The sequence below is a fragment of the Catharus ustulatus genome, chromosome 4 (assembly GCF_009819885.2).
Source record: "Catharus ustulatus isolate bCatUst1 chromosome 4, bCatUst1.pri.v2, whole genome shotgun sequence".
Lineage (NCBI taxonomy): Eukaryota > Metazoa > Chordata > Aves > Passeriformes > Turdidae > Catharus > Catharus ustulatus.
Window position 1 is genome coordinate 69,900,825 of NC_046224.1, and position 22,898 is coordinate 69,923,722.

General features: G+C 42.8%; 1 protein-coding gene and 1 long non-coding RNA gene across 2 annotated transcripts; one reads left to right on the top strand and one right to left on the bottom strand.

Moving 5' to 3' along the window:
- Positions 1 to 1,723: 1,723 nt before the first annotated feature.
- Positions 1,724 to 20,161, bottom strand: LOC116995797. The gene is made up of 3 exons (XR_004417778.1): positions 20,046 to 20,161; positions 6,273 to 6,342; positions 1,724 to 1,820 (listed from the first exon to the last, which is right to left on the bottom strand). It is a non-coding gene; the product is annotated as an uncharacterized LOC116995797 (long non-coding RNA).
- Positions 12,835 to 16,289, top strand: FGF6 (fibroblast growth factor 6). Its single transcript, XM_033058770.1, has 3 exons — positions 12,835 to 13,174; positions 14,091 to 14,194; positions 16,113 to 16,289. Exons 1-3 carry the CDS (start codon positions 12,835 to 12,837, stop codon positions 16,287 to 16,289), a joined length of 621 nt encoding a protein of 206 aa, XP_032914661.1.
- Positions 20,162 to 22,898: the final 2,737 nt, after the last annotated feature.

A 22,898-nucleotide genomic window follows, 5' to 3' on the forward strand; every position in this document is an offset into this window, starting at 1 on the left:
TGCTAAAGCATGAGGACTCAATTTAGGGTGAAACTGCCACTAACTTCTAGGAAAACAACTCAGCTTTTTGCCTTTTATTTTTGAAATGTTTGTTTTCCTTTCCTTGTCATTAGAAGAACCAGTTGGCCATTGATACTGAAATGAACAAACAAGCTCTAGTGATGAGGTTTTGGAAAGTCAAAGTCAAAGGAATAGTATGGGAAAATTATTAATTCTGCTTGCTGAAGTGTGTGCCTTGCAAATGCTGAATAAGTCTGCCAAAGGGAATCTTTGTCTGGAGGATCCGTAACAGAGCATTTAATATTCCCAAGGAATATTTAATATTCTCAAGGAAGTGGTGCTAATAGCAAATTTTCAGCTGTCTGTGGAGAAATGCAGAATATAGAGATGGGCTGACCTAAGCTGTACTTTCTGTTTGGTCTGTGCCTGGGAGCTGTAGAATACAGGCTGCAGCTTATGGTAAAGCCACTCTAAGAAATTCTGTTTGAGTCATGAGAAGCTATTCAAGATTAAGAGGAAAATGACTTAATGGGCATGAGGTTTTCTATTTGTATGTGCAGTGCAGATTCCTTGGAAGCGTGACAGTATTTAATACCTTGAAAATGTCGTGTAAAATTATACGCGTGGCTTGAATCGAATCAAAAATTCTTGCCACAGGGAGAGGTGAGGAGCAAATGCCATTGTTTAGCTTTTTTCACTTGTTCACAGTGACCACTGTAAACTGCAGGTGCCCTTTACAGAGTCTGAACTGAGGTTATTGCAAGGAAAAAAAAAAGCTAAGAGTCTGGATTTGTCAAGGATATAATTTAGTGCCCTTCGCCTCTTGTCACCAGCTCTGCAACCTCTGTGTCTGTTTGCTTCTGTGGGAAGTGGTGACAAACAGGAAGAGAAGAATGCAGGCAGTTAAACACATGTACAGACCTTGTCCTGGCCAGGTGCCTCTACCCTGCTGCAACGCCAGAAATGTCACTGTTAGCAGGCAGCACTGCCCAGAAAGGTGGGAGTTGTACGCAAGGTCCGTCCTTCTGCATAGTTCACTCTGGACAGCAAAATCTTAATGATGAAAGAGTTATTTTGTAACTTTTTCTGTTGTTTGATAGGTGAATGAAGCCACAGAAGGTGATTATGGAGAGGGGATATAATGTAAGGAAGGAAATCATTATGAAATGGTTTGGGTTGGAAGGGGCTTTAAAGAACATCCAGTTCCATCTGAGAGGATTGAGATTGCACATTCTAACCCAGTTCTGGTATTTCTGTGAGCTTAAAAGTTGATCAGTTTATTGCACCTGTACCACATCTTCCCCTCATTAGAGGAAAGTTTCATTTAAGCTTGTGTAGTATTTTGAGCATTAGTCTTTCATGCCTCATTTACTGTTATTTTTTGCCAGTGCTATACCCAAAAATACAGAGCTATTCCCTGGTATTCACACCAGGTCAGCTGTGTAAAGAGATGCCTGTCCTCTTCTTGTATCTTTGCCTCATGGAGCTTTCAGGACACACCATCAGTGCTGCATAAAAATAAATTTATTACTTCATACTATATACTGGATGTGGTAGAAGTCAGTAGCAACCACAGGACTGTTGTCCTATGGGACCACAGAATTAGAAGAATGTGATTATTATTATGTATGAGGACAAACAACTTTATTTCTGGTTGCATAAGTTGTAAGGGTTGATTTTATGATATAATAGCATTTAAACATTAAGGTGTAATCTTACCCCAACATTTAGAAGCAAGTTCTTGGAGGTTAGGCCAGATTCTGGGTAAAGAATGGTGGTTCATAGTTCTTTATTTCCTTTCCCACTTCTGTCAGAATAACCTGCAAAGGGAGAAAAACAGCTTTATAATAAAGGCTCCAAAAGAGAAAAGGCATGGAAATTACTCATCTTAGGATGTGAAGTCAGTGTTGCAAGCTCTGCCAAGTGCAGCTTGGAGAAGATGAGACAGCTTGAGCAAGCAAAACTTCCTCTGGGCACGCACTTTCCACATGACATATCTTTTTAATTGGGAAATGGACTGTGGACTTCAGTTTGTGATGCTCAGTTCTGGTCTCATTGGCCAGTTTCTCTGCTTTCAGAACAGACATAGAACAGTATTTTCACCCAACCCTCTGAAGGGCTGAGAGAAGGTGGAGAAATGTTCTCTGCTGGAGTAATTATGAATACCCAGAGGAAAAAAAGTCATGGAACAAAACAAGATTATTGTGTCATGTTTGTAACACACAGAAATATGAAGTATCTAGTATCAAATATTCTATGTAATGTAGAAAAACCTCTTAAAATTGATGTTAAATCATGTAAGCACTCTGCATGGACCAGTACACAATGATGTGCCATACCACACTTGTCAGAGGAGCCATGGTAGGTACTGGCACCTTCCTGATGGCTGTTGCAGTTCACAACTTCTAAATCTTCCCTCTAGTCACTGAGAATGCAGCAAAAAATACCATGATAGAAAAGGCACCAACCTTGTGCAGTTTGTGGCCCACAGGATATGATGTTAGTTTTGACTGTCATCCTGTTTTTCATTTCAGCATTCACCTTCTGGTCTGTGTGTTGCTTGTGTCAATTCATTATCTATCAAGTTTGCTGAGTTACTCCAAAATTACAGAGAATGTAACTGAGAGCAGATTTTGGCCCTGTGTGCCCTTCCAAGGGTGCTAAGTTTGAAGAGAGCAACTCTGGCTAAATGGCAACTGAAGCAGGAATATGAAAACCATCTGTCAATATTTAAAGGATGCAAAGTCTAAAGAGGAGGCGTTTTGGACTTTGCATGTTCCAGTAAGAGTTTCAACTTAACTACAGGGATAAAACTGGCAAAGGAAAATAGGGAAGATTTAGAGAAGCAATATTTCTGGAAATTTAGAAATCAGTCTCACAGTGTACAAATATTTCTCTGAGAATAGAGTGATAGCCACTGTGCTATTTCCAAGATAATAGGAGGATACAGCTATGCCTTTGTGGTGTAAAGTATTCTTAAGCTGATGGCAAGACAGGGCTTCATGGCTGCCTTTCTGGAGTTTGGTGAGCAGAAACAGATTGATTTCTCCCTCCCCCTGTTCCATCTTTGGGAAGCACATGGATGACCATCTGGGTCCAGACATATGTGCTTCATCTCCAGTTGGTTTAGTAAGTTGATTGATTTTAAATCTGCACAAAGGAGGATCCCATGGAGAAAAATTCTACATTCCTTCAAGAGGTACCTTCCACTAAAAAGCCTTGGGAGAAGAAATCCTTATGTTAAATTAATTCAGTTTTAGACGAAGGGTAAAGAGAATCATATGCTCCAAGGCACTATCAGCTCTTTCCTAATGGGCATTGGCTCACTCTGAACAGTGCCAAATATCATCAGAGCATCTTTGAGATCCAGTGGTTTCAGCAGGAGTTCAAGGCCCTTACTTGGCCGCAGGCAGGAACAGACCCTGTACGTATCAATTTAGGAGTATCTTGAACTGGGGAGTTACCAGAGTTGAAGCTGGTTTGGTTGTCTCCCAAAGGTCTTATTTTAAGCTCCTTAAACTGAACCATAACAGCTCCTGCCTGGCATAAATTATAATCCTGCAAAATGCTCTGTACTCTCTCATGCAAGTCATTTATAGTGACTGTTTCAACTCTGTTCCAAAGAACAGTTTTAAATCCCAGCAGAAATAGCCTGACCCCACAAACAGGGGCTGCTTCCTTCCGCCACTCCTCATGTGTGCAGCACCCAAGTTATTGGAGTGCTCTGTGCCTATTCCCACAGCGGAAGTCCTATCAGCACAGGCCAGCCAAGCTTCCCTTTTTGAGAAATGAATCTCTCTCCTCTCACCAATCAAAGATGGAAATTGGCAGGAGCTTGGCCCCAAGCTTGACCAACTACACAAGAGGATGTGCGTGCTTCTGTTGAGTAGTTGTTTGGAAACCGCTGCCTGACCACCAGTTGTTATCTTGGATGTGTTTTTAGCCATTTTGGGCAGTTCTCCCTGCCCATTGGAAGTGGTTCTTTCTTTCATGCAGTCCATAAATCATGAGCAAGTCATGCCAACTGATGTTGCTACATGCAAAATGGCACACACCTCATTTATATCTTACTTTTGCTTACAGTGGGAAATCTTTTGCTGCAAGAGGACAATGACATTTTCTAGTTTTTCTTTTCCTCATGATTATTTTACAGCAGGTAGGTATTTGCGGATGAGGACAATCATCCCCTTTGCCTGGGTGTGAGACCCAGCAGGTGAGTCAGCACCTCCTAATGGCTGAGGAGTGGTGTTCCCCAGGGGTCTGTAATTGGACCAAGTCATTTTTGATGTCTTCATCAATGGCATGGACAGTGGGATCGATTGCACACTCAGCAAGTTTGGAGATGACACCAAGCTGAGGGTGCAGAGACACACCTGAAGGACGGGATGCCATTCAGAGGGTCCTGGACAAGGTGAAGAAGTGGCCCAGCTCTGGGAGCTCATCACAGGAAGGACACAGGAAGGACTGCTGGAGCCAGTGTAGAGGAAGGACATCAAGGTGATCAGAGGCTGCCCAGAGAGGTGGAGGATGCCCCAGCTCTGGAAACATTCAAGGTCAAGCTGGGCAGGGCTCAGAGCAACCTGATCTGTTGAAGTTCTCCCTGATCATTGCAGGGGGGTTGGGCTACGTGGCCTTTAAAGGTCACTTCCAGCCCAAAGGATTTTATGATTCCATGAAAAAGGCATCAAGAATTTAGAAGGGCAAGCTCTGTACAATGCATGGTGGAGCCATGTCTTTTTTGTATTTTCTTCTTTTTACTTGTGATGCTGTCACAAGTAGCTCTTCAGAGAAGCACTGTGCCCACTAATAACTGACCTGCTGGATCACCTACTTCTGCCTAATCCATCTTAATTTTTATAATTGAGTCATACACAGCCAGACCTGCCAGACACTTGAGTTAACAAAGGATGGAAAACATAAAGCAGTCAAAGAGAGGTAAGGATGGGCCAAGCTGGAGTGGTGTAAGAGCCTTTAATTTCCTGTTTGTGTCAGGAAGACTTTAATATAAAGTACAGCAACCCAGGACCTATTAATGTGCACTCCTGTGGCCAGTCCTTAAACTGGCTCCTCGAGGTGGTGATTATTGTGTCATGAGCACCATTAATTTTCACAACATTATTTCCATGAGAGGGTATTACACATTAAATTACAACATTCCCATGCATCCAGGCTTTTTGTAACAGTAGGAGAAATGGTGGGCTGGAGAAGACAGCTGGGTTTGCACGTGGTCTATGTCAGTTTACTTAAGCAGAACCATTTTACTGCTGCTGGAGGAATGCAGCAAAAGGTCAGTGCTGAAACTCCACTAAAGTAAGCTGAGCACACATTCCATCTGCCAACATATGCTCACTCCTTGCTTGATCAAAAAGGAAATTTCAGAGCTCTGCTGCATGCTTGCCTTGACCCTGCTCCACACCGCCTGTCCAGTGGGCATGAGACAAACCATTCTCTAATCCTGCGTGGAATACGCATTCTGCTGGAGGGATGCTTGGAATAGCTGCACACCAGCAGCAGCAGCGTAATCCTAAACTGGGCCCATGCACAGGGAGAAGTGCAGGACAGCATGGAGAGGGGTGGTGGGAGAAGTGTTACATGAATGCATGAAATGTATGGGTTTATTTCCTAGTCCTGTGCACCCATCACAACCTGATCATGTCCAAATGAGACTCATCTTTGCAGGGAAAAAAAAAACCAACATTGTCATTCAGTTCTTGCATTCTGTTTGCCTGTCTTCTCCAAATGTTTCATATTCTGGAATCTGCCTGATCTGGGCAGTGTTAGAGGAGGAATTCTGTACTAACAACATGCACAAGGAGCTGCACCAACTTAAACGGGCTGTTAAAAATTACAGAAGTGAAGCTCTTGTAGCTACAAGAACTTTTGGCTGATTTAGAACATGCCCTCATAACATCACTTGATAAAAATAAGACTTGGGCTTTTTAATAGAACAAATTACTTAGGTTTTATATTTAACCATGGTCACTGTTAAAGCTATAACTGGTTTTCAGAATATTTTAGGAATCTGATCTTGATCTTCCATATGTTAAAAACCATCCCAACAAATACCTTACACTGCGGTTCCTGACGAAGAAATAACAAGGTGCCTGCAGCCTCAAACACAAAAAGTTTGCATTGGACTCAGATTTGCTACAGTTCAGAGTGACTGCTGGAAATTATCATTTCAAGGCAAAGAAGGAGACATCCTTGAACCAGAGAAATTCACAAACTTGCAAGATTTTTGTAGAGAGAGTACTGATGTTCTAGTTACTCACAGCCAGCTCTTCAACAGATCCTCGACTTCAGTGGGAAAAATGGCACCAATGTTGAGGTGTCCTCGATGCACTGAAAGCAAAGGATATTTTGACACTGAGAGGCAAGCTCCTCTCTGAAAACAGGACTTGCAGTCTTTAAAAATAATATGGAATGACCATTGTAATCCACCAGATTAGAATTGCATTTACTTGTCTCACATTGTCTTTGGGCTGTGCCTGGGGGGAAGATTCAAGTCCATTTAAGTCTACTGTATAGTCACAGATTATGAGGAAAACATCTAAAAAATGCATAGAAAAACATGAGTGTAAAAAGATGAGGCTAAAGAATGAGGTCTTTGCTGGCAGAAACCAAATCCATTTTACTATATGTGGTGACCACATAGAATCAAATCACAATGAACAATAATTTGGAGAATGGAAACAACATCCTGCATGAATGTGGCAGGTATTTGAGGAAGAATCCATCACTACCCCCAGATTAGTTTTTTTCCCTGACCTGCAAACCTGCAGTTGGCAACAATAAATTGTAGGAAAAGTTGATACAATGGTAGGGCTGGCATCCAGCTGGCCCCTGAAAAGCTGGAATTGACAGGATTCTTGTGCAGCCCGGCATCAAGAAATGCAGAGCCTTGACCCTTGGAATACATTATTCCTGGCGATAGTCCAGACTGGGCACTGATTGATGGAAGAGCAGCTTTCCTTTAAGAAGAAGCTGGGGATCATGGTGCAGAGAGCTGAACCCAAATTTGTAGTTGTGGTGAGGCAAGACAGCCACAGACTGGGATGTATTAGCCCAAAAGTGTCCAGGAGGTCAAGGGGTGAGAGAAGGGATTATTTCCCGTCATTGGCACATCTGGTGTGCTGTGGTCAGTTTAGGGCATCCTAACAGACGAGAGAATTAAACAGATTGGTGGAAGTCCAGTAGAGAGCCCCAAGGATGCAGAGGGAGCATGTTGTAAGTATTCAAGGAGAGGCTGAAGGTGTTCTCAGCAGCTTCTGAAGGATCAAGAGACTGCTAAACTGTTTGGGGCATTTTCGACTGAAGGGAAAAAAGCTTCTTTTTGCCTTGGAAAGATGCCTTATGAATAAGGTCCTGGCTATCATCAGAGAAATAATTCTGTCATCCTGCTGTGGAGAATTCAGAACACTGTGTCATAAAAGCATTCCTTCTTCAAGCACAGAAGATGCCAACAGGGTGCAACCCTAACATTTCTCTGCAGGAACTGTGCAGGTCCTGTAGAATGAAAAGTGCAGTGGAAATGGGAACAGGGTGGCAGAAGAGGAAAGGAAGAGATGTCAAAACCGAGATCCTTTCTATGGAAATTAAACAACCAATTACAACTGCTTGAATGATGAATTACAAGCTTTAGATCTTTAGGTGTTACCAGTCATGCAGGGAAAAAACAAAACAAAACAAAAACCAAACTTGAAAAACCCAGGAAAAAGTTCAGATGACTGCACAGAAGGTTTCAGAATCCTGCTTTGAAATATGAGAGAGGATCCAGACCAACAGAAGAAGAATTGACATGCAAGAGAAAGTCCTCAACTGAGCCAGTGGTGCACAACACAAGGAAGACACAATTACCTGACAAATGATAGAAATGGCCTTTAATCTTCTATGGTCCTTACATCACTTAATCTGAATAGCTCTATGGTTGAGAATCACACAGAGGTCAGCTGGGCCACTTGACAGAGTCTCATCATCAACAACAATAAAAACAAGGAGTTTTTTTGCTTTCCTACTTAAATGTGGCATTTAGCATCCCTGTTCCTGCAGTGGTCCTGTTCCTGCTGTAATGAGAAAACTGTGCACGAAACAAACAAACCAAATTAAACATGTTCCTTGTCATTCATCTCTTCTAATAAACAACACCAGGCAGATCCCTGTGGGGGTGGTGGCTGTCACTTCTGTTTTCTTCAGCTCAGCCTTTTACCCTTGGACTGCCTGTCCTTGTGGAGTGGGAACAGCTGAGGAGGTGATGAGAGAAGCAGTGTGGGCTGGCGGGCACAGTACCAGGTGGGAAAGCCACAGGTTTGCCGTGGAGTCACCACTCTGTTTTCTGACAGTCATTCCCATTTCTGTGGGACCTGGAGAGGGAGATCCAGCCAGCTCAGGAGACAAACATGGGCATATTTCACTATGTCTGTGCTTGACATACCTTCTGCAGAGAATGAGTTCAGCATGAATAAGCAGTAAACCAAGATCTTTTTCCAAGCAAGCTAGCACCCACCTAGTCCTAAATCCTCCAGAGTTTCCTGTGGAAGTAGATCCTTTCTCCCACTTCCCTCCAAAAAGAAAATTGCAGGAAGCTGTTCTGTGATTTGTGCTTGCCTGCAAGAAATTGGCATGTGAAATCTCATTGAGAGATTTCCCTGTAGAGAAATGGGAAGATAATTATGTGAGATTACTCTAAGTTATTAAATTTGCATACTCTCCTGCCCTGGTGTGTCTGAGTGGCCTAACCAGGACCTCTGTGTGTGTGACAAAATGGAGATTCCCTCTTAATATCTTGGCTTCCTCATGACTCGTGATGACAAACCATTTTTGAGCAGGTCTTGTACATGCTTTAGGAGTCAGCAGCTGCAATGAGAGGATAGTTTTGGGTCAGAAGTTTGCTTGCTTCAGCCTCCAAGAGCTCATCAGCTGCCTGGGCTCTTAGGCAAGGTTGCTGCCTGCTGTGCTGTTTATTCATTTTGGGGATCAGTGCGACAACAAATCTGCCTCTCTGTTGGGTAATGGGAAGAAAAATAACAAATACAGTGGGCTACAACTTTTTGTCATCCTCCTGCTACCAGAGCTCAGGTCTGCTGATTAATCATCTGTTCTGTGGTCCTATCCAAATTAGCCTTGATGCCAACAGCACCCTCTTCATTGCTATCAGTTCTACAGTTCAGTGGGGTCCTTGGGTGTTATAGCCCTGCAATCCTTGCTCTGTTATATTTTTTGCTGCTTTCAGATTGTGATTCATATTTCATTGAAACAGTCCTGGTATCTGTCTTACAAATCTCTCCACACTGGCCAGCAAACCCCATTAACTAAAGATGATCAGATGGTCATACTTGGGCTTACAGATTTTTATGCAATTTTTCCAGTCTGCAACACCTGCCCTGCCTTAACAGGCAGATTTATCACCTGGAAATCTCCCTTCTCCACTGTCCTCCACGACTCGGGTCTCTGCAGGCAAAGTGAACAATTTTAGTCCATCCTTCTGTGTTTGAATGAGGGATTGCTCTTTCCAGGCCTTAAAATAGGGAAAGACTTTTAACAGATTTGAAAATGGAACTTAGGACCCTAAGTCATCACACATTTTTTGAAAGACGTGCTCTGCATCCATATCATGTTACTGCTCAGCTGCAGGACTTTTCTTAGACTATCTGAAAGTGGATCTGAACTGCTGTGCTCCAAAGCACAGAGGTTATTTTAATATTGTACTGAAATACTGACAATGAAAACTTGTTGCTTTAGTTAGGCAGTGAGCACTGTCACTCCAGGTCTTAAGAGTTGAGTAAGCAGAGTTTGATTGCTGAAGTAATTTTTTACCATTTTGGAGTTCACTGGGTTTGTTTTACTCCCTTCTAAATTTCACTGGGCACATGAAGCCAGGACAACATGCTACCTGAAAATCAGAGTATTACAGTGTATTTTCTGGAACCAGGCACTTTGTGGGCCAAGAGGACAAGTTTAAGCACAATGAGATATTTTAGAGCAAACAAGGCTTGCCTAATTGAATCAGAAGCTCAAGAATTTACATGGCAGTTCAGATGTTAATACACAGAAAACTCAGCAACCTGCTGGTCACAGATCCAGCTGGAGAATGGTTCAAGACTCATTTCAATTCTGATGCAGAATTGTTGAGCAGTACAAGACTGCAGAATGCTCTTCATGTCCCAGGGGCCAGACACCAGGACTGCTGGTCTTAAGAGGACCAGGTGTCCCAGTGAAGTCACAAATTTTAGCTATTTGGTTTGGTTTACAGATCAGGCAAGAAAAGTCCTGATTTTTTGCAATCAAGTAATCTGTGCACCCTTTCCATACATAATGTTGTCAGATGGACTTGCTCAGCAGGAAACTGCTGAGGCAAGATGTTTCCATAGCCCTCAGCGGTCACTTTCCAGTTGGACTGACTAAAAGACAAAGCAATGCATCTCATAGACTTGTCAGAAATGATCCTTTTTTGTCTGTTTGTTTTGTGTCTGACCATTTGGTTTTACTTCTAGGATCAAGGGTACTGGGATGAGACACAAATTGTTCTTTTGACTATCAGGATGTGCCATCAGGACACCTTGGGGGGAATCTGCAGTGGCAGATGTGCTAGCAAAAGTTAGAGGAGCTAATTTAGCTTTGTCTTTACTCTGAGAAACCTGATGAATGAGACATAAAGATGCAAAGGTGATTAAAGCTGAGAGTGGAAATCCAGCTCTGCAATCATTACACTTGAAAAATTATCTAGGGGGAGGAAATAAACAGGAAAGAAAATATTACAGTTCAAGTTTTTACAGTGATGGCCCTGAGATCAGTGTTGTCAGGAGTCACATGCGTTGGGAATGGGCAGGTTTCGGACTGTAGCATGAAAAAAGCTGGGAAATCAGCTCCATGCTTGTTACAGGAACCCTGGGCTTTGTTTCTCAGTGATGCTGGCCTCTCATGAAGATTGCAGCTATGATAAGAGGGTGTAAAATACTCGTATTATTCCTCCCTAAAAATGATACAAGTCCTTTACATAGACGAAAAAAAATCATCAGATAAAGCAGAAAGCAGGAGAGACAAGGATCTGAAGATTTTCTTTGTCAGCAAAAGATATCCTTCTATTGGCCACCACCCCAAGCGGCCAGAGTTCAGGGAGTGCTTGGACAAGGCTCTCAGGCACAGGGTGGGATTGTTGGGGCATCCTGTGCCAAGCCAGGCATCGGACTTGAAGGATCATAGTGGGTCCATTCTAACTCAGTTTATTCCGTGATTCTGTGACAGTGGAAGTTCAGCTTCAGCAAAGGCAGAGAGATCCTGAAATGTCACCTGGCACAAGCCAGGCCCTAGCCCTGTGGTTCCCAATTATTTTATAGATGAGCCTGTCTCCTGAGAGCAGTCAATGTTCACATACATCACTGACTCTGACTGTTCACCTACCTCAGGGCTGCCAGGAGCTCCCCTTCACCTCACGGGGCTCATGCTAGGAAGTCTGCAGTGTCCCAGGCCTCGTATTACACCTCTGCTAATGTGAAACTCTGTCACACTGGGTGTGCTAAGTTTAATTATGCTTCCAGGTACTCTCCTCATTAGCAGGCTTCTCAGAAATGACACAGAAGATGCAAGGTCTGTGCTATGACAGGCCGATAGATATATTGACAAAAGTATTTGTATAAATCTCAGCCATTTTCCTCCAACTTATGTCTTGATAAGTTCTGTGAAACTAATTGAGATGAAAGTCTAATCTGTCCAACTCCAAAGGAGCTGAAACAGCATCAGTGAAAAGTGAGGGGAAACAATTAAGAGAGTCTGAGCAAATGGAGGCAAATTAAGATATTTGGGCTTCAGGAAAGAAGACAGTAAAACACTGGGAAGTTGTGGCCATCTCACTTTTTCTTCATCTTTAACACATCACCTAAGTCCTTGTCTTGTCCTACAAATACAATTGTCCCCCTGCAGGAGACACACACCCTCCCCTGGTAAATGTGATCATTTGGAAGCCACCTCAGTGAAAAACAGGAAAGTCTAATATTCCCAGTTACTTATCACTGCAAGATCAATGCTCCAGCCTATGTGCCCTGCTCAGCAGAATTCCGGCTGGGACAAAACCAGCAGAAGTTTGGGCTTCTGTCCCTGCAGCATGGCTTACCTCTCATTTAGCCAGCCAGGAGCACTCCCTGCAGAGGTACAGACAAAGATTAGCATGTGGGTCGCTCAGTAAGAGGTGCCTTGACTTTGCAGGGTGTGCACAAAAAGAGCTGTGGCCGCCTCAAGATGATTGTCCCCAAGTATTGAGGTGCCCCGACAAGCACCCGCCGATCGTGCCACCAAGGAAGTGGCTGCAAACCTCTCATTGCTCACTGATGAGGTCCAGAACTGTTTTTACACCTTCTTCTCTAAATAAGGAAGCTGCCTGTGAGGTCTCTGACTCCCCGACCAATTTGACTCCTTTGCTTCCCACAGCCAATGAAATCCCACTCCTGCCTCCAGGCTTGGGTGACAGCACTCCAACCTCAGCAGGCAGGGAGGACGGCAGGTTTGTGTTACAGCCCTGGCAGCCTCACCTTGGGCAGGCTGTTGATGTCAGAGTGATGATGTGGGCAGGGACAGCCCCTGCACTATAAAGATGGCTCAATCAAATATAACAGAGGCTGCCCAGCAGGAAGCAGGATCTACAAACCATGGTCCCCACCAGTTGGAGATCTGCTGGCCTATCTCTGCTCCCAACCCAACTGCTATCTGGCTTTAGTTTCAGGTCAGCAAGCTCTATTTGCTTTCCAAAAATAAGCCTCTGCCACCATGCTGAAGGGAGAAAAACAAGAAGGGCGGTATTTTTAGGGCCATTAATTCTGACCACGTGCCCAGGAGGTGAACCGGATGGCCACGGCACAAAGACTTCTCATCACTATGTCCTGCGACGCCAGCGCTCACCGGACGTTGCCTGTGTTCCTTCTCCTGGGTTTGCTAGCCGGGATTGCTGCCACACACCCAGTTGTAAGCAGAACTAATGGCACATTGCTGGAGAGAGGATGGCAATCTCTGCTGTCCAGGTCCATGGCTGGGATGTCAGGGGAGAAGGCAGATGTGAACTGGGAGAGTGACTATTTGCTAGGAATCAAGAGGCAGCGGAGGCTTTACTGCAACGTGGGCATCGGGTTTCACCTTCAAATCCTCCCAGACGGAAGGATAAGCGGAGTTCACAATGAAAACCAATACAGTGAGTTGCATCCAGAAATGAAATAGAATAGATGTCACTTAATTGCTGTGAACTCTAGTAATCACCCTTCACAGAGTGCAATTGCTATGACTTGGTATTATTAATTTGTGCTACATATGTTGCCTTTTAAAAGTCTCTGGGATCAATAAACATGAGAACCCTTCTGGCTGAAAAGTGGTGCAAAATGCTTAGACCAATTTAGACAGAATTTATTTTTACCTGCTTTGCTGCACAGATGAGAAAAGACAAACCAGGTCAAAAACTGACTCTGTGCTGCATTTTCTTGCTCCTCAGCTTCTCATTTGCCTTTTGAATCCAGGAGGTTTTTGCTGAGTCCAGAGTGCCAAAGTATGGCTCCTAAATCCCAGCTGACCGGTGTTTTTGGGACACTCAGTGTGTCCCGTGGAAGGGGTTTGCTGGTCCTGGTTTGCTCATTCTTATGGGGGCTGCTCTGTTACCCTAAGAATTAAGGAAAGCATTAGTCATGTGGATTTGAATTTCCTGTAGAGGGCAGTTGCTAAAATCTTTTGCAGCAGATGTCATGTGGGACTTCAAAATGCAAGCCACACTTCTTTAAGGCTCAGTAAAAAACCTTTTGTAAGTATAGTATATTACATAAAAATAATTTTCTAATTGAAAAGGTCCAGAGTTTGACAGATCAAAAGAGTTTGATAGAGCAGAAGGATTATACAGAATGTGATTACAATTCTAGAATAAATATTTTCAAATCCTGTGACATGTAGAAAAACCCAAGATCTTCTCTGTGTATATTTATTTTGCTGCATAAAGGAAGATAATTCTTATAAAGAATATATGACAAGTTTGTTAGGGTTTAAAAAAAAAAAAGATAACTGAATTGCCTTCCATTAGCTCTAGATTCTGTGATAACACTCCTATTAAACTTCATGTTTTTCAGGTCTCTTTGAAATATCCACTGTAGAAAGAGGTGTTGTAAGTCTGCTTGGTGTGAAAAGTGCTCTCTTCATTGCAATGAACAGCAAGGGCAGGTTGTATGGGACGGTAAGTACAAGTCCAAGTAGTTTTTCACAGTTTAAACAGAAAGGTTTTGAAGTGGTTTGTTTTGGTTTAGTGTTTTGCTTTGTTTGTTTGGGTTTAGTTTGTTTTGGTTTTGTTTGTTTCAGTCTTTTCCTTATGGAAATCTCTGATTACAAGCAGAGAAAATAGCCCTGGTGTTACAGGGAGCCTGCCCAGCCTGCTGTCATCAGTGCTATTTAATGCAACGAGCAGCGTGGCTGTTACAGGGCTGGGATTCTAAAGCTTTCCTGTAAGACTGTACAGGGGACACCTTAGGAAAATGAACATATTCTGCAAATAGTACAGATTAATTAGATGGCTTCTTCTAAGGTCACAGGGCTGTGAACACGTTGTAGCAAAGCCGAGCCCCATTGGTTCCATCCTGCATTGCATTGTGTGTAGGAGAGGCACAATTATAGCTATTTCCAACAGCTACCCTTAGTGAAATAATGACCATATGCTCCCTCCTACCAAAAACAACCACACCATCAAGAATAAATAGCAAGTCTATCCTACAAGGTCAACATGTGTGGCGGGGGTTATTTTAATGATCAGTTTTGTTAGATCAGTTGCAAAGGGTGAGAAAATAATAATAACTATTAACAACAGTATGCAAATCATACTGAGACACCATCATCTTCATCTAGATGATTTGCTATCTAAATGCAGTTTAACCTCTGAGATGTGAGCACCACATCTTCAGTCTCAGCATCCAACAGAAAAAGTGCTTGTTGGGAGATGCTGTCTCGGCAAGAGGCAAAATCAGCCCATCTCAAAGTAATGAATGGCACTGGTTGTATCAATCTTTTCTGTAAAGGAACAGCAGAGTCTTTTCCTTTGGAACAGCTGTAATTTCAGCAAAGCATTTCAGTTGTATAAAATAATGCCAAATATTGTGAGGGACCTGTGGCTATTTACTAACCTGACTGATTCCTTCTCACATTCATAATGACAGTAGGACAATTTGAGGTCTCACTTCAGGAATATTCTTTCAATCACAAGCACCTAAAAAGTGCCACAAGCCCAAGTGCTTTACTTAGCTGGGTCTTCCTCAAGAAGTGCAGGGTCTGGCTTCAGAAATCCCTTTGATTTTTCCCCCCACTTTCAATACAGTTTTGTTTATCTTCAAAGACACTTTCAAAAAGCTGTAAGAGATGTGCATTTTCCCTTACACAGAACAAAATGTTAAGTTAAACTCTTATAATCTTGCCCTAATAGAACTGCATTGGTGGCATCTCATGTGCCAGACATTTGAAGTCAGAATTATTCGGCTTTCTCTTTTAATTTCCTTTGCATTTGTCTCCTGCTTGTTCTTGCACCTCCTCTCCTAGATAACTCCCTCTCCTTGGATTTTCATGTTTTGACATGGAGGAAATTAAAACTATTTTCCCAGCTTAGAACTGGCTGCACAGTTACATATTAGTAATGGCTTAAGAAAGAAAAGATTTATTGCTAATCAAATATCTAATTCAAGCAAGCAGTTGTCCCTGGATACTGCTGTTTGGAAAAGCTATGAAGGTTTCGACAGCCAGGATATAATTTCTTTAATAAATGACAGAACTTCTGTCAGCAGAGCTGTTGTTTGGGTGAGACGGTGAGATGCTGACAGAAGTTATTACTTGCAAATAAAATTAAGAAATCCATGATTTATAATGAATTAACTCGATCTGCCACAGGAAATACACAGTCCATTATCTGGACAGGTGGCATCTGAGTTCATCTGACACCAAATTAGCACTGAGGAGGGAGATTTATTGTTGGCTGCAGTGGCTGCGGCACCACCTGTCGCACGCTGCAATGAGCTCTGGTGTAAAAATGCATGGAAGAAAAATGACCTAGGCCTTGGTGGAATATTGATTGTACCTGATTTGTATCCCCACCCCCTACCCTTGCTGTTCCTTAGGCTGTTTTCCAAGATGAGTGCAAATTCAAGGAAACCTTGCTGCCCAATAACTACAACGCGTATGAATCCAACGTTCACCGTGGTGCTTACATAGCCCTGAGCAAACATGGCAGGGTGAAGAGAGGGAGCAAGGTTTCTCCTGCCATGACAGTGACCCACTTCTTACCAAGAATATGAGCACCAGCAAAACAGAAGATTAAATCCCAGGACAAAGTGTTTTGTTTTGCACATGGGGAATAACCTCCCAGGTAAAGTATTTATACTGGTCATTGGAAAAAAAAGAAATCTCTATATGTATGTGTATATTTGGATAAAAATATTTGTACTAGATTCATCACATAGCATATGAAATACAGTGCTGCTTCTCTTCTACTCTGTACAAATTTTACATGGCTGTTTGCCTCCTTTGGTGCTGTACAGAGAAAAATGCAAGCTGGAGTGCAAAGGAAGTTTTTTGAAGATGCAGAATGGCTGTGGGCAACCATCTAATCAATCATAGGTGATTTACTAAATATTATTTACCTCAGATAATAACCTCTTGTTTACATACCATGGGCCAAATCACTAGATGATTTTGCTTCACCAGAGCTTCAGGCAGTTGACTCTGAATATCTGCCTGCACCCCCCCTCTACAGACTGTGTCCTGTCCTGTAAAGTCCTCAACCTGTTTTGATCATTTAAGGTGCCAATTCCACAACTGTTTCTACACAAGCAAACTGTCTGTTCCTGGAGCCCCTCTGTCTCTGAAGGGATTCTCCAGGGTCTCCTCACGTGGACTGGCTGGCAAAATGAAGACCTACAATCAATTTCTCATGAGAAGGGCCACAGGATATATCACAGATGGGTCCCAAATGCAAAACTGATTTGGAGCTGAGGATTTTGAATGGAATTTTGTGAGCTTAGTTTAGACTTACTTCCAATATAGATGCGTACATCTTTAATATTAATATTTGTGTATATATATATATATAGACATGGGATGTGTGAGTGTGCATCTACATAATTGCATAGTTTTAATGAATCGATCATCCCAGTTCCTGATACCCAGGTGCCCTTATAAAAGAGAAAAGCAATATTTAAAGGCACTCTATTTCATTTAGCTTGAATGTTGTTAATCTCCAAGAATTAGAACTGCTCTGTGGGATTCATTTTATAAAATGTAAGAAATTCATGTAAGCTTCCAGCATAGGGTTACTTTAGAAAACTCTGTGTTGAATTTTCACTGTCTTAAGTATATTTGGTTCTTCTCTATCATACCTCCCTGAGGTATGAAGGACAGAGAAAGAAGGAGGCTACACAAGCATACCTTCCCATGTTGGGACAGAGGAATTCGTGCCGTAATTCCAATTTCTGTCACTTGCAAAGCATCAGTTTCAAAGACAACACAGCAAGCTGTATGAAACACTCTTCAAAGCTCTCCTAGAAGCTGTACAAATGGCACATAACCTTGCCTTGCTATTTTGACAACCCTTTTTCAGATCACCAGTGAAGCTGCATTCTCTGTGCCTTTGAAAGAGTATTTTAAGAGGCCCTAAGTCAATAGTCACTATAAATGTCAGTTACCAGAAGCCTTGGGATTCCTGCATTGGTGGCGTGCTCCTAAATTTGAAACTAGATTCAATGCAATGTCAGAGCATGAGCATTTTCAGCATAGATGGACCATGCTGCTGCAGAAGTGAATATCTGAGTGCAAGATTATCTCCCACGTCCAGCCGAAATGGGGCTATGTCCAGCCTTGACATGCCATTCTATTTGCAGGGGCTGTCTATTCGTGATGAATTTGAGCCTTCTGACATGCATGAGAGACACTGTCAGGGCCAGATCCTCAGCTGGAGCAAATCTGCCCAGGAAAACTATCAGTTTATAGCTGCAGAAGATTTGGCCCAAAGGACATACCCACAAGGATGTACCCACCAACACCATTCCAGAGAAATTGTCAATGCAACTGTTCTGTGAACAAGCTACAGTTTACCAACATCTCTAGTGTGACTTATACTTGAATTTATCTGTTTGAAACGTAAGTGATGATCACAGTGTAAATGAAGAGAAAGAAAGAGTGGAATGCTACTCACAGTACAGGAATGGGATGCTTCGGAGGATATTTTGAAAGGAAAGAAGTTGGAAGGAATTGCTCTGCATTTTCTGGTCTTGCAGTATTTCAGAGAGAAGCCAAGATGACACACTTTGTTAACCCACAACGTGTGCAGCAGTTTGCTTTGGAAAAATGTACATTTGAAGTGAAAAATCAGGATGTTTTGAGTGGGGAGAGGGTGGGTCAAAGAAAAGTTTGGAGGGTATCAGGCAGTACACTGATCTAGAGTCCCTAGAGGTACAGAGAGCTATGCTGAAATACATTAGCTGGCAACCTGTATCCTGGTGTTATATTCCTAATTGTCTTTGAAATGAAGTTTGAAAAGGATGGAAGAGTTCAGTGATGTAGAAGGAAATAGAGTTCAAATGCTGGCACACAAGTTTGTTTCTGATCACAGCTTAATCCAGCATCCTTATGACAGGATAAAGTCTGTTCCCCCTTAAACCAAGGCAGCCTGAAGAAAATGATTGTTGCCAGGATGGGTAAGCATTGGAACAGCTGGCACAAAAGGTGGGAATCAGATCTACTGGCTCCATTTTGCACACACTGGTCAAGTGAGGACACCCCATAGACCAGGTGACAAGAAGCCAGAACAAGAGGAAACGGCCTCAAGCCGTGCCAGGGGAGGTTCAGGTTGGACCAGGAAGAGTTTCTTCACTGAAGGGGTGGTCAGGCATTGGAATGGGCTGCCCAGAGAAGTGGTGGAGTCACCATCCCCAGAAATGTTCAGGAAATGACTGGATGTGGCTCTGGTCTGGTTGATGAGGTGGGGGTTTCTCAAAGGTTGGACTTAATGATCTTGGAGGTGTTTTCCAACCTCAGTCATTCTGTGATTCTATAAATCTGTTTAGTCACAGCCAGCTAGGCTGAGACTGTTCTTACAAACTACAGACCCTTTTGGATGCAGTTTTGGTGGTCATTTGGAAAGCCTCATCAGTCACTCTGCTGAGTTACTCTTTACATCACTGCTTTTTTCCTCATTACATCTCAGTGCCAGTCAGTCAACATGGAAATCACAGCTGAAATCAAAGACAGGTATATGACTACTTAAAGAAAACTCATGAAAATAAACAGATTTCCCAAATCAGGGCCAAATTAGGAACTTCAAAACCTATTTCATCTCAAGTGTGCATTAATAGGGGTCATGCCATGCGCTATAAGCTTTGAAGGCATTGCTGTGAATGCTCCACACCAGCCTGTCATGCCCACATTTTGCACATTTTGGGATTCTCCTGTGGAGTTGATGCCTACTTTTACAGTTTCTCCTTCCACAGGCAAACCCCATAACATTCTAAGACTTAATCCACCCCTGTTAGAAAGCAGATTTGGCTGGAACTGAATCATGTTCTTAAATAAATGTATTTTTCCCAGACATGCAGAGACACACACACACAGTGGAAAAGCAGAGTAATATTTGTATACCTCACTAACTATTTCAATTCCAAGATTTTATTTTGCACAGTAAAATGGTGCCAAAGTTCTCAGATTGCTTTTTTTTTTTCATTAAAATATACCTCATGATCTGACTCAATATGGACTCACAATTGAGACTGTAAATTTGCAAGAAACACAAAAATGTCCAATAAATTGTTTGTGAAATTGCTTCTATTTTTATATGTATGTGCTGCGCACAATAGTTTAATGTATTCATAAAATAAAATTTTATACATTTTTGGTAGTGTTTTGACTCTAAATCCCTCTTAACATTTGTTTTTTTCCTTGATTCAGAAACGCTGTGTTAACTTTTCCTCCAAATGTTGTTTTTACTCCCCTCTATAACCAGAATATGTATTGGTACACTTCAAATTTTTGTAGACCTTTGTGTAATTCAGATTTCTTACCTGGGAAGTGTGTCAGTGTCCTGGGAGGCATGGGAGCCATGCTCTGTTCCCACTCTGTACTCTCAGCTTGGGGTATAAAAAATCTCCCAGGAATTATGGGGACAAGAGATGGTAGATAAGCCTCACACCTGTATGAAGAATAGGAAACATTTTGCTGAGTTTACTTCCTCTTCTGCTTCCTCACAGGTAATTTGAAACTTAATAATGTCTCCATTTCTATGGAGATATCTAGATGAGAAAGGACTGTTGGAGAGTTTGAATCCAACCTCTTAGATGAGTGCAGGACCAACTTGAAAGCTAGGGGAAGATGTATCAGGAAGAATCCCATCTACCCATCTCCTGCAACAAAGGTAACTTCTTCTTCCACTCTATTGACAGAGGTTTGTAGCCGACTGAACCAAGTGGCTCCAGCTTCCTGCAGCTGTCAGGAGAAAAAGCTTTAATTTGTAGGAAAGCTGAGCTTTTTTCCTCCTTCACTATAAACCCCAGGGGAGGGGGGATTCTGCCCCTCTGCCCCGCTCTGCTGAGACCCCCCTGCAGGGCTGCACCCAGCCCTGGGCCAGCACAGCAAGGACAGGGAGCTGCTGGAGCCAGAGCAGGGACACCAAGGGATCAGAGGGATGGAGCAGCTCTGCTGGGAGGAAAGGCTGAGGGAATTGGGATTGTTCAGCCTGGAGAGGAGAAGGCTTTGGGGTGCCCTCATTGTGGCCTTCCAGAGCCTGAAGGGAGCCCACAGGAAAGATGGAGAGACTCTTGAAAAGGACCTGGAGTGACAGGACAAGGGGGAATGGCTTCACACTGACAGAGAGTGAGTTCAGATGGGATATGAGGAAGAAATTGTTCCCTGTGAGGGTGGTGAGGCCCTGGCACAGGTTGCTCAGAGAAGCTGTGGCTGCCTCTGGATCCATGGAAGTGTCCAAGGCCAGGCTGGATGGGGCTCAGAGTAACCTGGGGTAAGTATTGGCCATCTAATTAAAGATAGGCCCATAAAAGGAAATAAACAGCCACACATCTCTTTTTGCATTGTTTTCTGGTGAGTTTTTTTGTTTGTTTTACTCTTGGCATTTGCTGAAGCCACCCTACTCTGCATCAATTTGAGCAATAGAGGAGACAGTTAGGTCCCAGGCATTTAACTACAGGTGACTCTATTCCTTCGAAACATGGCCCAACTGCAAACTCTTGTGCTCCATGTTTGGAATCACAACGACTTGCAGAAGCCAAGAGGACATCTGGTTTCCTTGTCAGAACCCAAGATTAAAGAAGAAAGTAAGAATCTCTTCCAGCTGCTGGGCAACTGAGGAGGAGACTCAGGCTAAGATAAAATACTGGGCATCTCTGGGTTTAATACATGTAATGTGAACTGGAATTGCAGTGAACTGCAGTGAGCAGTCCTGGCTAAGGAAATAGCTGTCATTGGAGAAAAAAAATTATAAAAACAAACAACCAAGTATGCAGCCACAAGCAGAGATTTCTTTTTTCTCTCCAGCCAAGCTCTGCATCCAGCTCAGTCCAAAAGCATGTTTGTTTTGGAAGGCATAGGCTGCTGAAAAGTGTTTGGCCAAAATCCAAGGGGCCAATAAGTCCAGATGAGCTGAACGAGCTGTGTCCTTGAATCATGAGATTTGAACATATTATTCAGTCCTGGATCTCATGAGCACATAAAACTGTTGTTTATTTCTTGTCACAGGGTGTGGACCAAAATGCCTTGATTAGGATTAATTTTTTTTCCCCTCACAATTAACTGTTTACAACTCATAATTTTATTGTATGCTTTCCTGAACCATAGCTGACAGCTCTAGAATAGCTTCTCCAAGGGCAGTGAGACCACACCAACTTATGTCAAACAAGAAGTCATTAGGGATGATTTCTAAAACAACACAGTTTATAATTATATTTGTTTCAGGGTACTCTGGAGAAGAGCTTCATTTCCTTCTTTTTTATATGAGAAATGCTCCATCCTGATTCATTCCAGGTGGCTGGAGCCTTGCTTTTTTTCTGGAGTTACTTAGCCTATGACCTGAGCCCAGGACTCAGTGGTCCGACACAAATCTTCCAGGTTATTGAAGAGGCAATAAAACAAAATTATGCAAAAACCCAAAGCAGGGAATTATGCTAATAAGCATAGGTGTCACTCAGTGAGATCAGGAGCTCTTTAACTACCTCAGTTATCCAGTGAGGGATAAGGCAGTTTATATTTAACCCAGATCAAAACACAGGTGGAATGGCTCCAAAGTCACAGAGAGAAGGTTTAGATTGGATATGAGGAAGAAATTCTTCCCTGTGAGAGTGGGGAGACCCTGGCACAGGTTTCCCAGAGAAGCTGTGGCTGCCCCATTCATGGAAGTGTCCAAGGCCAGGCTGGATGGGGCTCTGAGCAACCTGGAATAGTGGCAGTGTCCCTGCCCATGCAAAGGGGTTGGAATGAGATGGGCTGTGAGGTCCCTTGCAGCCCAATCCACTCTATGATTCAGCGATGATGATGATTTTTGCCAAGGCAATAAGTACAGAAGTAGAAACTGTGGGAAAGTGGATATGTATGGGGCATGTCTGGGTGTCACTTTCTGCAAATCTTGAGCAAATTTGCAGATGCGTTGCACATTTTAAAGAGAAACTTGCAGATTTCAAAATAAAAAGCTTATCTCTCTTTTTTCTACACTCTGTAACAATCAACACGCAGGTCCACAGGCTACCTGGGTGACTGGAATATCTTGTGCATAGCATTTCTTATGTATGTTTGCATTCTGCACAACCTCAGTTCATGTTGAGATGGTCATCAATTGGGCATGAAGGTGGTACATTGAATTAATTTCCATTCTTCCAGAAGTGGAGACTGCAGGAGGAATCGACCATGGT